At 50.4% G+C, this 16947-nt stretch overlaps 1 protein-coding gene across 1 annotated transcript in view; it reads right to left on the reverse strand.

The window, feature by feature from the left end:
• Nucleotides 1–8107: 8107 nt before the first annotated feature.
• Nucleotides 8108–16947, reverse strand: part of RPH3AL (rabphilin 3A like (without C2 domains)) — a 146044-nt gene continuing 137204 nt past the window's right edge. Inside the window, 4 exon segments of the mRNA XM_053893243.1 lie at nucleotides 8108–9308; nucleotides 11868–11897; nucleotides 11899–12014; nucleotides 13761–13874. Of these exon segments, the coding sequence (XP_053749218.1) occupies nucleotides 8967–9308; nucleotides 11868–11897; nucleotides 11899–12014; nucleotides 13761–13874 (602 nt within the window). The 3' untranslated portion in view covers nucleotides 8108–8966.

Consider the following 16947-nt stretch of genomic DNA (forward strand, 5'->3'; position numbering starts at 1 on the left):
GAAGCCATGAACTGAGACATCATGACTTGAGCCGAACTTAGACACTTAACCAACGGAATCACCCAGGCGCCCCATTGTTCAAAATTACTTTGAATTTGAAGACAGTGACAGCAGCGTATTACACTGAGCGTGGGGCTCTGTGTGACCATGCAGGTTGTGTGACCACGGTCGTGAGGCCAGCACCGTGCCCTTCGGGAGCAGCCGGGGTCTCTGGGTGACTGCCATTCCCCATGCCAGGAGCCAGAGGGGGCAGAGAGATGCTGGAGGAGAGCATACTGCCTTCGAAGGAAAGGCAGCCCCTCGTGTTCCCCTGGTGGGAACGGAAAACGGTGCAGCTGCTGTGGAAAACAGACGGGTGGTTCCTCAAAGACCTACACAGAGGACCACCACGTACTCTGGCAATGCCACTTCTGGGAGCATGCCCCGAACAATTAAAACAGGGTCTCGAACACACACCTGGCCACCAATGTTCCTAGCAGCATCATTCACAGTAGCCACAAGGTGGAAATAACCCAAGTGTCCTTCCCCAGATAAATGGATAAGCCATGTGATACAGCTATACAATGGACTTATTGTATAATTGGAATTATTTATTCAGCCACAAAAATGGAAGGAAATTCTGACATATGCTATGATGTGGATGGACCTTGACAACATTACATTAAGTAAAATGAGCCAGATGCAAAAGAATAAATACCGTATAATTCCCTTTATATGAGGTACCTGGAACAGTTAAGTTCATAAAGACAGAGGGGAGAATGCTGGCTAGCGGGGCCTGGGGGAGGGGAATGGGGAACAGGTGTTTAATGGGTATACAGTTCAATTTGGAAAGATGAAAAAGTCTGGAGATGGATGGTGGTGATGGTTGTACAACAGTGTGAAGGTAGTTAGCGTTGCTAAACTGTGCACTTCAAAGTGGCTACAATGGTCACAGAGCTAGAACAAACAATCCTAAAATTTGTATGGAACCAGAAAAGACCCCGAATAGCCAAAGCAATCTTGAAAAAGAAAACCAAAGCAGGAGGCATCACAATCCTGGACTTCAAGCTATACTACAATGCTGTAATCATCAAGACAGTATGGTAATGGCACAAAAACAGACACTCAGATCAATGGAACAGAATAGAGAACCCAGAAATGGACCCACAAACATATGGCCAACTAATCTTTGACAGAGCAGGAAAGAACATCCAATGGAATACAGACAGTCTCTTCAGCAAGTGGTGTTGGGAAATCTGGACAGTGACATGCAGAAGAAAGAACCTCGACCACTTTCTTACACCATACACAGAAAATAAGTTCAAAATGGATGAAGGACCTAAATTTAAGACAGGAAGCCATCAAAATCTTCGAGGAGAAAGCAGGCAAAAACTGCTTTGACCTTGGCCGCAGCAACTTCTTACTCAACACATCTCCAGAGGCAAGGGAAGCAAAAGCAAAAATGAAGTATTGGGACCTTAATAAAATAAAAAGCTCCTGAACAGCAAAGGAAACAATCAGCAAAACTAAAAGGCAACTGACGGAATGGGAGAAGATATTTGCAAACAACGTATCACATAAAGGGTTAGTATCCAAAATCTATAAAGAACGTATCAAACTCAACACCCCCAAAATAAATAACCCAGTGAAGAAATGGGCAAAAGACATGAATAGACACTTCTACAAAGAAGACATCCAGATGCCCAACTGACACATGAAGTGATGCTCAACATCACTCATCATCAGGGAAATCCAAATCAAAACCACAATGAGATACCACCTTACACCTATCAGAATGGCTCACATTAACAACTCAGGCAACAACAGATGTTGGCCAGGATGTGGAAAGAGGATCTCTTTTGCACTGCTGGTGGGAATGCAGAGTGGTGGGAATGCCACTCTGGAAAACAGTATGGAGGTGCCTCAAAAAATTAAAAATAGAATTACCCTATGACCCAGCCATTGCACTACTAGGCATTTATCCAAGGGATACAGGTGTGCTGTTTCGAAGGGACACATGCACCCCCATGTTTATAGCAGCACCATCAACAATAGCTAAAGTATGGAAAGAGCCCAAATGTCCATCAGTGGATGAATGGATAAAGATGTGGTATATATATTAATGGAGTATTACTCAGCAATCAAAAAGAATGAAATCTTGCCATTTGCAACTACGTGGATGGAACTGGAGGGCATTATGCTAAGTGAAATTAGTCAGAGAAAGACAAAAATCATATGAGGACTTTAAGAGACAAAACAGATGAACATAAGGGAAGGGAAGCAAAAATAATATAAAAACGGGGAGGGGGACAAAAACATAAGAGACTCTTCAATATGGAGAACAAACAGAGGGTTACTGGAGGGGTTGTGGGAAGGGGGATGGGCTAAATGGGTAAGGAGCATTAAGGATTCTACTCCTGAAATCACTGTTGCACTATATGCTAACTAACTTGGATGTAAATTTAAAAAAATAAATTAAATTTAAAAAATGGCTAAAATGGTAAACTTCTGTGTATTTTGCCACGATAAGAAAAAACAAAGAAAAAAAGGAAGGGAAGGCAGGTGGCATGGGAAGACAAGACAGTTGTAGGGGTGGTGAGATGTGCTGGGGGCTGCGGAATGGCAGCCTCCCCTTCCGGAGGTCAGGGGCCAAGTTCAGGGTTAGCTCCCAAAGCCCTTGGAGGAGCTGCAGGTCAGCCCAGAGCCAGGCCCTGGTTCCAAAGGCCCTGAGAGGCTACTTGATTGGTAAGTAGGAGCTCTTGGAAACCTTCTAAGACAAACTCACCCCTGCCATTGCCTATATCTTGTGGCCTGAAAAGACGGCCACCTCACTGAACCCACCCTGGGTGTCCCTGTGAGGGAAGATTCATGAAAGCACCCAGAGTTCTCAACCACCATGGACCGTGGGCACGAGACAGTGTCCAACATGGGGGCAAAATCTCCGGGCAGTGACTGAGATTTGCTCTCATTTATTACATTAGCAGTGGGGGAAAGCCCCAGAGGGACAAGGGGCTGGCTTTACCCTATTCATCTAGAAGTTTGGATCTGTGCTGCTGACATAGCCTGGCCACCCTTCTACCTGTGTCTGGCTCGCTTGACCCTCGGCACCCTGATTCACCAGCAAACCCCACCCTGCATCCAATGGCCCCATATTCAAATATGGGCTCTTTTGACCCTTCTGGGTCTTAGTTTCCTCTTCTGTAAAATGGGCACAATAGAAGTATCTGCCTCATAGGTGGGTGAAGATCCCTAAAGCTGATAGCAGGTGATTGACTCAAGAAATGGTATCCACGATGGTTATTATGCAGCAAAATGCTTCCTTTCTCCCTGGCCGGGGCTCAGTGGAACTGGGGGCTCTGCTTGTTGTCAGCAAACAAAACAGTGTGAGGAGGCGGGGTCAGTGAGGCAAGCGAGAGGGTCCTTGCTGGGCCTCTCTCCGGAGCCCGAGTCTGCCCTGCCGCTTCCCTGTCCCAGGCTTGCAGCACCCTGCACTCAGGCAGAACACAGAGATGGTCCACGGGAGAAGGAGAAACAGGCAGAGACAGACACAGGCTTCTGGGAGCCTTGAGATGCAAGGCCAGGAAGTGGGTGTTTTCTCATTTGGGAAAGATCCGGTCCCCACTTTGTTGTGCATTGGCTCTCACCTGCTGGGCCGTGGATGCTTTTGCCTCCAGGGCTAAAGAGGCGCATCTGTCCAGGAGCTGATGTGGCAGCAGGATTCTGTCTGAGGTTTGTCTCCTCGGCCTGTGGGGGCTGTGTTTTTTCTGCCAGCCCCGTCCTCATTGTGGCTTCCCAGCCTGGGTCAGTCTAGGGATGGAAGTCCAAGGAAATGCGGGTAAACTGGTTCCACTAGATCATTCTTTCTCTTTTTCTTTTTCAATGTTTATTTGTTCTTGGGGGGGGGAGGGGCAGAAAGAGAGGGAGACACAGAAACTGAAGCAGGCTCTAGGCTCTGAGCTGTCAGCACAGAGCCTGACGTGGGGCTCGAACTCACGGACCGCGAGATCATGACCTGAGCCAAAGTTGGACGCTTAACCGACTGAGCCACCCAGGTGCTCCAGCTCCTTATCTTTTTGTATATCCTTGTATACCTCCTCTGTGCTCATGCTCCAATCTGGGCTGGCTGGCCTTGGCCTCTAGCCCAGCCACACAGCCACAGCCATTGTCCTAGGGACTCTCTTTGCCCCTTTCCCGTGCTGGCTCTCCAGTTTCCTGTGTCCCCGGCAGTCTGCTTTTCTCCCTTGTTTGGTTGGAGCACATCTTCTAGCAGCTGCCTGGGAAAGAATGTATGGGAGGTCAGTTTTTTCAAAACTCACAATGTCTGAAAATATCTTCATTCTACTATCATTGAGATTTGGCTGGGTACACATCTAGATTAGAAACCATTTCTGGGGGGCTTGGGTGGCTCTGTTGGTCAAGCGTCCAACTCCTGATTCCGGCTCAGGTCATTCTCTCACAGTTCTTGAGATTGAGCCCTGAGTCGGGCTCTGCACTTGGCAGAGTGGAGCCTGCTTGGGATTGTCTCTCCCTCTCTCTCATGCTCCTCCCCTGCTCATGTGTGCACGCTCGCTCTCAAAATAAAGAAATAAACATTAAAGAAATCATTGCCTATCAGAATTCAGAAAGATGTTCCTTCAAAATCTGCTTTGAGAATTTCAATGCCATCTAAAATTCCTGCTCCTTAGTATGTGACTTTTTTCTTTTCCCTCTTTGGAAAGTTTGAGGATTTTTTTTTAATTTTTTTTTTAACGTTTATTTATTTTTGAGACAGAGAGACACAGAGCATGAACGGGGGAGGGGCAGAGAGAGAGGGAGACACAGAATCAGAAGCAGGCTCCAGGCTCTGAGCCGTCAGCCCAGAGCCCGACGCGGGGCTCGAACTCACGGACCGCGAGATCGTGACCTGAGCTGAAGTCGGACGCTTAACCGACTGCGCCACCCAGGCGCCCCGAGGATGTTTTTTATTTAGGATTTTTAATCCTGATGTCCTGAAACTTCATGATAAGAAGGCTTGCTATAGTCCCTTAAATTGTTTTATTTTGAAAGATTTAAGATGTATAAAAACAATGAAAATATAATATCTAATGAAATATTATGATATAAATATTGCAAACCTGTCTATTCATCAGGGACATTAAAATATTATCAATAGGGGTGCCTGGGTGGCTCAGTAGGTTAAGCGGTTGACTCTCGATTTTGGTTCAGATCACGATCTCATAGTTCGTGAGATTGAGCCCTGTGTCGGGCTCTGTGCTGTCAGTGCGGAGCCTGCTTGGGATTCTCTCTCTCTCCCTCTCTCTCTGCCATTGCCCCGCTCACACTGTCTCTCTCAAAATAAATAAATTAAACAACAACAACAACAACATTACCAATATGTTGAAACCCTTCCTTAGCTAGCCCCTTCTTCTTGAGACGTACCTTGAGATCTGTTGTTTATCCTTCCTGTGCATTTCTTTATTCTTCTGCTGCATAAAATATATGTTAATATATGTCATTTCTCCATGTTTTACAATCTATATATAGATGGTGTCGTAACGTACACATTTTCCTGCCATCTGCTTCTTTGCTCAGGTTGTTCATGAGAGTCATCTGTGCTCAGAGTGCTGGCTTTCACTATTGCACGATATGCCATTGACTCCACCATATCCCAGCTTCTGTATCTATTTGTCTGTTGATGTTATTTGGGGTGCTTCCAATTTTTGGCTGATAAAAAGGTACAGCTCTAAACATTCTGTACACGTCTCCTGGAGCCCACTGGGAAGAGCGTCTGTATGGAAAGGGTTCTCCGTTCTGCCAGCACCTTGGAGTCACGTGGGGGAGGTTTCCAAAATCATAACGTCGAGGCTGTGCCCCAAGCTGACGAAATCTCCCGGGGTGGGGGCCGGTCCAGTGTGATGTGCTTCCAAAACTCCGCAGGTAATTCCAATGAGTTCAGCCAGTGGTGACCAACAACGCCCTACACCAGCGCTACTCAGAGCGTGGTCCTCCAGCCGGGAGATCGCTCTATGTACGCTCTCAGCGCCCGACCCAGGCTGGGTGAACGAGAACCTGTTTTAGCGAGACCTCAGGGGGTGGACAGAATTTCAACAGTTCTCTCCCCTTTGTTTCTTGCTTTGAAATTCCTATCAGTTGGAAGTTGGACCTCCCGCATGGATCTTACTTTGGGTTGTCCAATGTTCTTGACTTTTCCCCTATACTTTTACATGTCTTTTTTTGTGTTTTACTTCCTGGGAGATTTTCCTCTCATCTTCTGTCCCTTCTAATGCATTTTTAAATTCTTTACAAAATTTTTTGAATGTACATTTATTTTTGAGAGAGAGAGACAGCAAGCAGGGGAAGGGCAGAGAGAGAGAGGGAGACACAGAATCCAAAGCAGGCTCCAGCTGAGCTGTCAGCACAGAGCTGCATGCGGGGCTGGAACCCACGAACTGTGAGATCATGACCTGAGCGGAAGTCAGACGTTTAACCAACTGAGCCACTCAGGCACCCCACATTTTTAAATTCTATTATATTAAAAATTTTTTTTTAACATTTGTTTTTGAGAGACAGAGAAACAGAGCATGAGCAGGGGAAGGGCAGAGAGATAGAGAGAGAGGGAGACACAGAATTGGAAGCAGGCTCCAGGCTCTGAGCCATCAGCCCAGAGCCTGACGCGGGGCTCGAACTCACGGACCGCGAGATCGTGACCTGAGCTGAAGTCGGACGCTCAACCGACTGAGCCACCCAGGCGCCCCTATATTTTTAATTTTCAAGAGCTTTAACACTTCCTTTTTAAAAAATAACATTCTTTCCCTGTTTCATGGGTGAATATCTTCAGAGGGTTAGTCCCTGTCCCCTTTCTCCTATGTATTGGAGTCTCTGTATTTTCGGTTGTTGGTTTTGGTCAACTGTTGGTGCCTTTGGCGGTTCCAGCTGAGTGTGACACAGCCAAACTACTAGGAAACCGTACGTGTGGGTGGTGCTTGTGGACAGGGGCCTCCCGGTGGTGACTGGGAAGAGGATGGGAGATCGCCAACATTAGGATCTGTCCATCCTTTCTCTTTAGTGACTTTCCCAGTGATGAATTCAATCACATCTTGCCTTCAGGGTGGGTGGATGGAGAAAAAACCAGCTGTTAGTTAGGGAAGGGGACTGTGGATCTCTCCATTCATTGCTGTCTCACTCCAGCCTTTGGCTGGGCTTGGGCCCCTGGTCCCAAATCTTTCTAGTTCAATCTTGGCCCGCAGTAAACCCGTCTTCTGCCAGGGTCAGGGAAGGGCCACATAGGCTGGGAGAAGGAACCTGGCGGTCTAGCTTCTTCCAACCAATACTATTCTCATATGCATCCCAACTTCCACCTGAGGGACACCTGGTCCCTCCAAGTTCTGAGCACCTGGGGGACTCTGCAAAGCAAATGGGGCTTATTCATGGTTGGCTTTCTCCCTTGTAGACATCTGGGGGAGCTGGGAAGCTGGCACTCGACAGTCACCCTCTTCCATCTTCCAAAGTCTGCAGACCTCTCACCCGCTGCCATCCCTCTCCTCTCCTTTTTGGCTTTGCAATCTATGCCATTTTTAGTCCTTTAGGTCATTTTGGTGGAGTTTTGGGGGCAGAGGAAATACAAATGTGTTCGGATCCACTGTATTTAACCACAAGTCCTTGTCCATTTTACATATGTGCATATAAATTTGTACAAGTCAGGGCGCCTGGGTGGCTCAGTCAGTTGAGCGGCCGACTTCGGCGCAGGTCATGATCTTGTGATTCATAGGTTGGAGCCCCACATCAGGCTCTGTGCTGACAGCTCAGAGCCTGGAACCTGCTTTGGATTCTGTGTCTCCCTCTCTCTCCATTCTTCCTCCACTCACACTCTGTCTCTCTCTCAGAAATAAAAATAAAAATTAAAAAAAGTTTACACAGCTCATTTTGATTATATGTATACTTAATTTTTTTTTTAAACATCAATGGCCTTGTTTTTCCATTCAACATGAGGTTTGTGAGCTCTCCTAACACACATAGATCTAGCTCATTCCTTTTACTGTGGCTTAGGGAGTGCTCCAGTGACCAACATACTATGTTCCTTTCCATCCATTTCTCGATCAATGCATCCCAGAAACATAAGCAACTGTGCTCTGTTGATCAACACACTGGCTCAATGCAAATTCTAATCTTTATTGAATTCTGAAGCATGATTTGTCACACGGAAACAGTCTTTTTATGTCTGCCAGCAGCAAGGGCAAAAAAGCTAACCGTGGGGGCCTGAGAGCCCAGAGAGAAGGCCCTTCCAGAACCAGGTATGGGGGCCAGTGGGAGAGTGGCAGGAAGGATGAGAGAAGTGGACGCACGCACGCATACGCACACACACACACACACACACGCACTCTCTCTCTCTCTCTCTCAATCTCCTTCTGTCTTCAGGGAAGGGTTTTCCAGAAGCAGTTGCTCACACTCTGAATTACTTATTTTTCATGCCAAACTGAACCTACTGAAGAGAAGTGAATTAAAGGCTCAGGGGAGCCTCGCACCCCAGCTGGGGACTCCGCTGAAGGCTGGTCTTCAATGAGTGAATTCACAGTATCCACCGGAACCCTTCCCAGCTCCACCAGCTGGAGAGAGGCTGAGCAAGACTTGGGGAGGCCAACAGAGGGTTCCAGGAAACCTAAGCAAGAACCAGGTTTTAACCATAGTGTCTGGGCCAGCCCCGAATGAAGGGAGGATGTTGCTCCCACCTTCCAGAGTCACAGGCAAAGGGAGGGTGGGCAAGCCTCTCATCCCACACTCTCTGGACCCACTGCTCGTCTCTAGGGGCCAAGCTCAGCTCTGAAGGGCAACGTTGGGCTCTGCTTCCATTAATACAAATATGGAGAAAGCCCAGCCCAGTGCCCTCCAAAGCCACAGTGCACGTGGGAGGGCCTGAAGGCCCTTGCACCCCAACACAAGACAAGAACAAACTTAAAATGAACATGGAGGTAGGCCGAGGGAGGGTGCAGGCAAAGGACAATAAATAAAGGTCATGGTGAGCGGAATGGCTGGGGGGTGGGGGTGGGTGAGGAGGGCTCCCAGGAGAGAAGGGTGCAGAAAGGCACTGAGTGAGGGGGGAAGCAGACCCAGCCCCACAAACACTGGTTTGTTGAGTCAGAGGTCATATCCAACAGGGCTGGCCAGCTGAGGGCTCCGAGACCGGTCAGGAAGGAGCCGGGAGGGGTCTGGGGACCCTTCCAGCTTTCTCTCGCTCTCAAACTCTTCCACTGGAAAATCTGCTCCACGCACCAATCACGCCTCTGCCAGGGCAGACAGAGAGGAACTTCAGAGGTCATGTCAGCAGCGGGGACTCGCCCAGGTGTGCCTTTTGCCTTTAGGGGAGAGGAAAAAAAAGGCCGCTCTAGGGTAAGTGGAGGCGGAGTCCGTCCCCAGTGACAGCTTGACCTTTGGGAATGAGATGGAGGTGACCGCAGGGAAGACAGGCTCCTTGCTGGAGTGACCCCACACCTGAAGCAGCTTCCCTTTCTGAAACTAAACAGGGATCTGCCAGGGAGGACTGGGGGCTGGTGCCCCGGCCAGAGCTTTGCTCCGTTTCATTGCATCGTTGCTGGCAAATCATCTACTCCCTGTGTTTCAGTGTGTCCATCGACACCCAGGGTAATCAACACAGGTGATCTTAGATGCCAGAAAGAGCAAATGGGCATGGCAATATAAAGCTTCTCTGTCGGGGCGTCTGGGGTGGTTTAGTCGGTTGAGCATCCGACTTCGGCTCAGGTCATGATCTCGCAGTTCGTGAGTTTAAGCTCCACATCGGGCTCACAGCTGTCAGCGCAGAGCCCACATCAGATCCTCTGTCCCCTTCTCTCTGCCCCTCCCCCGATTGTGCTCTCTCAAAAAAACAAAAAACCCCAAAACTTCCCTGTAGACCAATCCTCTTTGGGTTGTAGCATAAGCCCTGGAGGCTCTCTACGCTCTGGGCCACATGGCCTCCTCCATTGCTAGGTTTGTGTCAAAGACCTACTTAGGGCAGGCACTCCACACGGACACTGCATTTCACCCTCCCTGCAACCCCATGAGGAGCACAGGGGGTCCCCCCCCCCCGTAGCAATAATGGAATTGGGCACAGAGAGATCAAATATTAGGTTGAGTCACATGATTGCCGATATCTGGCTCTTTCTCATCTATAAAAATGCAATTTCATATGGTTGAATTTTATGGTCTGGCCAAGTTCACATGTCTGGGAGCGGCAGGGCTAGGACTAAAATATGGGTGATTCCAAACTGTCCTCTGTGGAGGGTTTCAGGAGGCGGGAAGGAGGGGAGAGGGTCCACTCCACAGCCACGGCCACAGGGCCTCCCTCTCCCAGAGACCCGCCCACCCGCCACCTCTCTTACATGTCCTGCCCTGTAGCTTCCTGGCACCATCAAGGCAGGAGAAAGGGGAGGAGGGGAGACAGGGAGTGGGTGGGAGCTTCCACGAGGTTTCCTGGAGGGTGGCTGTCAGCACACATGGGCTCCCGCACCCCTAAATGCAGACTCCTGCATGGAGCTAACCGCGGACCGCGGACCCACACACGCACTGCGTGCCCACAGGTCTGCTGATCCAGAGGTGCCAGGTCTGGCTGGGGCTTCTTTCTTTCCTTTTTAAAAAGATTTTACTTAAAAAAAAAATTTTTTTTTAATGTTTATTTCTTTTTGAGAGAGAGCGTAAGCAGGGGAGGGGCAGGAGAAAGGGAGACACAGAATCCCAAGCAGGCTCCAGGCTCCAAGCTGTCAGCACAGAGCCGGATGTGAGGCTCGAACCCACAAACTGTAAGATCAGGACCTGAGCCAAAGCCGGACACTTAACCAACTGAGTCACCCAGGCACCCCAAGATTTTTATTTTTTAAGTAATCTCTATATCCAACATGGGGCTCGAACTTACAACCCCGACACAGAGTCACATGTTCCACTGACTGAGCCAGCCAGGCAACCCTGGGTGCGGGTGCAGAACTGAGGACTCTCACCACGTGCCCCCCCACCCCCCCATTGCATGGTGATCCCTAGTTGGTCAGACAGGGACAGTGGGCACGGCAGGGTGGAGCTTGGGTTCTTACCCTTGGTTTCCACACCTATCAAATGGGGGTAATAAGCCTGCCATCCACTACTCCAGTAGAATGCAAGGGGATCTTAGGGGCATCTGGATGTCTCAGTCAACTGAGCGTCTGCCTCTTGATTTCAGTTCAGGTTTGCGGGATTGAGGCACGTGTTGGGGTCCACACTGAGCATGGACCCTGCTTAAGATTTTCTCTCTCTCCCTTTGCCCTTCCCTGGCTCTTGTGCAAAAAAAACAAAAAAAAAAAAAAAAACAAAAAAACAAAAAAGAATGCAAGGGGACCTTAGGGGTGCAAGGGCAGGCTAGGCTCTATGCCACCAGCTCCAGGGGTCCTGAATTCTCCCTCTGATTTAGGTCTGGACTGATTTGGGTGAGTTGATTCAGCTTCCTCAGCCACATGCTAGGTTTCTGGAGGTCAAGGACTGTCTCCCATCTGCCCACACTGGGCACACAATTGGGCTTGGTGAGGACTGGGGTGCCTGGCACACAGTAGGTGCTCTTGAAATGGGAGTTACTAAGGCCTCTGTGGAGATGGGGAAATGCTTTGAAAGATTACATGTACAAAGCAGTGGATGGTAACAACCATTGTTATGATTACTAAGAAGGGAGGGGGTGGTTGTCCTTATTTTGGGTCCCTCTCTGTTCATTGCAGGCAGGTGTGGGGTCTGGCTCACCTCTGTTCCCCCCAGTGCCTGGCATGGTGCTCAATAAACACAGAATTGCAAATGTCGTGTAGTACTCTCCAGTTTGGGCAGGTTGAGTCAGGGAGGAGGACCACGGGGAGCGGAAGAGGGAGAGGAGGAGGCTGGGTTAGAAGGAGCGGCTTGGTACTCACCGGGGCCCTTGGGGTCTGGCCAGGGTGGGGTGCCCAGCTGCGGGTCTGCAGAACCAGTCCCGGTCTCACTGGCCAGGTTTCTCTGGCTCTCCGAGAGGTGGCTGGGCTGGCAGGCGGGCCTCATCTTGGGGGACTCCGTGCTGCCGCCTGGAAGAGACCACGGGTGGGCTCTTTGGACCTTGAACTGAGACCGGGATGATGTCAGCCTGATAAGGAGCTGACGTAAAAGCTTCTCATTTGAAACTGTGATGGGTATCTATGGGATTGTCTGCCCGGAGCCCCTTACCTGCCGCCCCCACGTGCCTGTCACGTTCTGGCGTGACCCCACCTTCTGGCCAGTGCTGAATGGTCCAGGATATATAAAGGCCACTGCATGGGCCCTTGGGTCAGCTCAGTAAGGAACAAGCCACCCACATGAAAACTGGCAACAAGGAGGAGTCCTTCCTGACTTCATAGAATGAGGAGGGGGAAGGGCGTATACCTCCATTAACCCGATGGGGTTATTATTTTTAAGTTTATGTATCTATTTCAGTAATCTCTACACCCAATGTGGGGCTTGAACTCACGACCTGGAGATCAAGAGTTGCATGCTCTACCGACTTAACCGACTGAGTCACCCAGGCGCCCCTCCTTCACACTTTTAAAAGATAGAATCTTTAGCCTGAGGGGCCTAAGAGATCATCCAGTCCAGCACCGGTTGTCTCCTGTGCTGCCTCTACCTACTGATACTGAACACTTGGATAACTGTGCCAAGGAGGATTCTGACGCCATGTCAGGCTCTGTGGGAAAGAGTATCATGATCCACTAGTAATGTCTGCCATGGGCACAGGCGTGGGAGTAGAAGTGCGTGTGCCAGGCACCTGCCATCTCTGATCTAGCCTGAACTGCTGTCCCCACCGGGAGTTCCTTCCCTATCAGCCCTGGCAGATCACCCAGCCTTGGCCCCAGGACAGCACCGGAGGCATGTCATTCCAGTTTGGGGCAGTTATTATAAAGCTCTTTGCTTATGCCCTAAAACCAGCCTTCCTGAAATGTCTTTCAAATATCCCACTTCTAACCTCTGGAGTAACTCTGAATGACGTTGGTCCCCAGAAGGCCTTTTATGTGTTTAAAGGAAAGAAAAATATGCCCGAGGCCTTCTCTGCACCAGCCTCAAGACGCCGTTAAGGCTCTTTCACATGACAAGGTCACAGAGGAGAGCTCCAAGATGTTAAACTCAGAAGAAATTTTGGGGACCACCTGCTAAATAGATGGAAACAGAGGGGGCACCTGGATGGCTCAGTCAGTTAAGAGGCCGACTCTTGACTTTGGGTCAGGTCATGATCTCATGGTTTGTGAGTTCGAGCCCTGCATCTGGCTCTGAGCTGACAGGGTGGAGCCTGTTTGGGATTCTCTCCCTCCCCCCTCCCCCCTCCCCTCCCCCCACCCCTGTGCTCTCTCTCTCAGAATAAATAAACTTCAAGAAAAAAATAAAAAGAAGGAAACACAGGCCCAAAAGGTCAAGGTATGTGCTTAGGGCCCCACTGTAGTTTCACGGCAGAGCTGAGCCCAAAGAACTTCGTACCTGATTTTTGCAACCGTCATCACTCACAAGGCACAGTCTCATCTTGGGAAAGCTTGCAGTGAGCTTGGGGAGGAATTCTGGGTGTGCAGGCAGGTTGGCTAGATCCGCCCTCCTTGCCCCGCCCCTGCACATACACCTGGGGCTCTTTTTCCTCCTGCTCTGCAGTGGTGCTAGCGCTTCAGCTTGAAGCATCCCAGCCCCAGGCCCACTTCTCCTCCCTGATCTAGAACAACTCCATAGACACCTGCTGGGGAGCCATAGCCCGAGGAAGCAGCGAAGCCACTTGCACCCGGGGCCTTGGAAAGGAGCAGTGTACTGGCTATGCTTACCTGATTCCCTCTGGGGTTTGTCACCTTTGGGGGCCCTCGCCCCAGTCGCAAGGAGTCTGTCCTCCAGGCTGGAGGAGCTGAGATCCGAGTCACTGTCACTGTCACTGGAAACCACTGGAAAGAACAGACAGCAGCATAGGAGGTTACCACTACTGGTCACTACCAGCAGGCATGCAGGTTGGAGGGGCCAGGGCAGGCCTCCCCTCTGCCAGCACTTTCACATATGCTAACTCACGGATGCTTCACAACAACCCCTGGAAGACAGGGTTACCTTCGTTTCACACGTGAGGAAACCGAGGCCCTCGCTCAAGGCAGCAAGTGGGAGAGCTGGGATTAGTTCCCTAGCAGGCTGGCTCCACACCCTGTGTTTGTGACCACTCTGATTTTACTGGAAGAAATGAACTGGAAGTCAGCAGGCCTCGGCTCTCATCCCAGTTCATCCAGTAACTCGCACTGGGGCCCTGTGAGTGCAGAAGGGAGCCAGGCTGATGGGATTGGAGTCCCAGGAGAGGGGAGGAGAGGGAGCTCTCATGGCGGACACCTACTGTGTCCAGAAATCTTTTCTGGACTAAATGGGACCATATTTGGCTGGTTAATCAACAGTGGGAGTCATAATACAGGATACACTCAGAGGCTGAACATTCTATTTTAATTTTTTTAAAGTTGATTTTGAGAGAGCGTGTGCACATGCACACAGGGTAGAAAGAGAGGAGAGAGCGAGAATCCCAAGCAGGCTATGCGCTGCCAGTGTAGAGCCTGATGCAGGACTCGATCCCACGAACTGCCAGGTCGTGACCTGAGCCGAAATCAAGAGTCAGACGCCTAAGCGACTGAGCCACCCAGGCACCCCTCCATTTTCATTTTAAGCACAGAAACGTACGTCCATCCGCCAATGTTTTGATGTAGGGGTGGGTGCTTCTTTGAGATGGGCCCACACAATCTTCCATGTCTAAGCTGCATCCATACTGCACTGTGATCCCCGGGTTCAGTTTCTTTAAACTGGAGCACAGCTTAAAGACACTGGCAAAGCAGGAGGAGTGCAGAATCCGTCTCTGTTTTTTCCATTTCTTTCTCCTGCCTTTTACAGTCGTCCTGCCCACACCTGATTCAATAGCTTTTTTAAGCAAGTAGTTTCTATCAAGACTTTCCAAAGTCCTGGTTTTAATGAAATGACTGTCTTTTCTGGCTCTTTTCATCAGTTTATGTAACATTTAATTAAATGATGTAATTCTAATACCAAGTACAACAGCACAGAAAGGTTTGGGATCACAGGTAAGTAGCTCTCACAGGTGACTGACTCTGTGGATGGGGTAAGAGTCAGTGTGCCTTGGGGCGCCTGGGTGGCTCAGTCGGTTGAACGTCCGACTTCAGCTCAGGTCATGATCTCGCCGTGCAGAGTTCGAGCCCAGGGTCGGGCTCTGTGCTGACAGCTCAGAGCCTGGAGCCTGCTTCGGATTCTGTGTCTCCCTGTCTCTGCCCCTCCCCCCTCCCCCCCCCCCCCCCGCCCCGGTCAAAAATAAATAAACATTAAAGAGTCAGTGTGCCTGGCCAGAGAGTACAAGACACCTGGTTCCACAGGGAGGGTTGGAGGGGCTGGGCGTCCTCTGCCCGGCACTATGCCAGGTGCCTAGACAGCATTATCTACCAATCAGCCCCGTGCCATTGGGACTTGTCTGGCGGGACACGGGACTGGAAATAAAACCAGTCTATGCCAGCGGTGGCTCATAGGTTGCGTCTGACCAGCTGGGCTGCTTGAGGAGCAACTTGCAGAGGGGGATCCTGAGGTGGCACCAAGAGCCCGCAGGAAGACCAGCCTGGTCACGCAGGGAAACCCAGAGCGGGCACAGGGGCGGGGCAGCAGCGGCAGGACCTAAGCCATGTAGCTTCTAGCCAGATCTCAGGCCTTCTGGAAAGCCTCTGTGCCTTCAGCCTGGGTCACCTTTCAGCAAAGGGAGTCACGGGTCCACAGAATTCGGCAACCAGAGGGATGGAGCTGGCCAACCATAATCAAGAGATTCTCAACCCTGCAGCTTCCATAGCAGAGCTCTTCTCTCCCCCTCATCTTCTTGGCTCTTCTCTCCCCCTCATCGCCACATTCTGCCAGTTTCACCTCCTAAATGGTTCTCCAATCAGTGGCCTTCTCGCCATCGGTCACGGCCCCTGCCTAGCTCAGGGCCTCAGGGTCTCCGGTCTGGTCTCCCTCAATAACTTCCCACCCGGGCCCCTCCTTCAGGCACGTCCGTCTGCGCAGAGGGGAACGCTCCAGCTAACACACAGATCCTAGCTCGTCCCTCTTTAGGCGTTCCCTGTAACCCGCAAGCCCATGCTCCTGATCTTTGTCTACTTCTCTAGCTGCATCCTGCACAATCTGCTCTCTTGCCCAGGCTTCTCCACACTGCTCAGAGTTCCTACCAAACTGCCAGTTGGTACCTCCTGTGGTTACTCACTTCCCGCTGCCCAGAACGCCCTGCCCATGGCTCTTCTCCTGGCTCCTTTTTGTTTATTTAGTTAGTAATCTCTACCCCCAATGTGGGGCTCCAACTCACAATCTCGAGATCAAGACTCACATGTTCTACTGACTGCGCCAGCCGGACACCCCTCTCCCGGCTCCTTTTGGACACCATCTCCCCCAATCACCCGCGCCTGACTGGCTGAATACATGACGCATTTTGGTATAGCCACTCTCGGCTTTCGGTGTGCGTGTCTTTCCCCCAGCGGACCCCCAGGCTCCTGGAGGGCAGGGGCCAAAGTGCACCCCTGATTGAGGCTGGTGAACTTCTCCTGCACAGCCTGACCCGTGTGGGTGGGGCGAGAGTGACGTCAATGTGGCAGTTCCCAGCTTTTCCTTCCTTTATCTGCTCAAGGAGTTTCCTTTTTCTGCTCTCTTTCCCTCCTGGCCTTCAAGAAAGAGTTCTGCTTTGGCTCTTTGGGCTTTTGTGACGTAGACTCAAAAGGAGCTGGGAACTCAGAGGGGTTGTGGTCCATATGCCCCTTCATAGTATTTGAGAAATGCAACGGCCTAATTGAGTTTGCCATTGCTTTGCAGGTCCCGGACTGGGTTTCTCTGATCACGACTCCACTGACCGAACCTCATGGGCGTTGGATTTATAAGCATTGACGTATTTTTGACTCAGCCTGACTAAAGTGACTAAACACCAACCCTGCGGGTCTCCAGACAAAGGGAGTG

This window comes from Panthera pardus, unplaced genomic scaffold (genome assembly GCF_024362965.1).
Source record: "Panthera pardus isolate Hobbes unplaced genomic scaffold, ASM2436296v1 HiC_scaffold_3, whole genome shotgun sequence".
Taxonomy (NCBI): domain Eukaryota; kingdom Metazoa; phylum Chordata; class Mammalia; order Carnivora; family Felidae; genus Panthera; species Panthera pardus.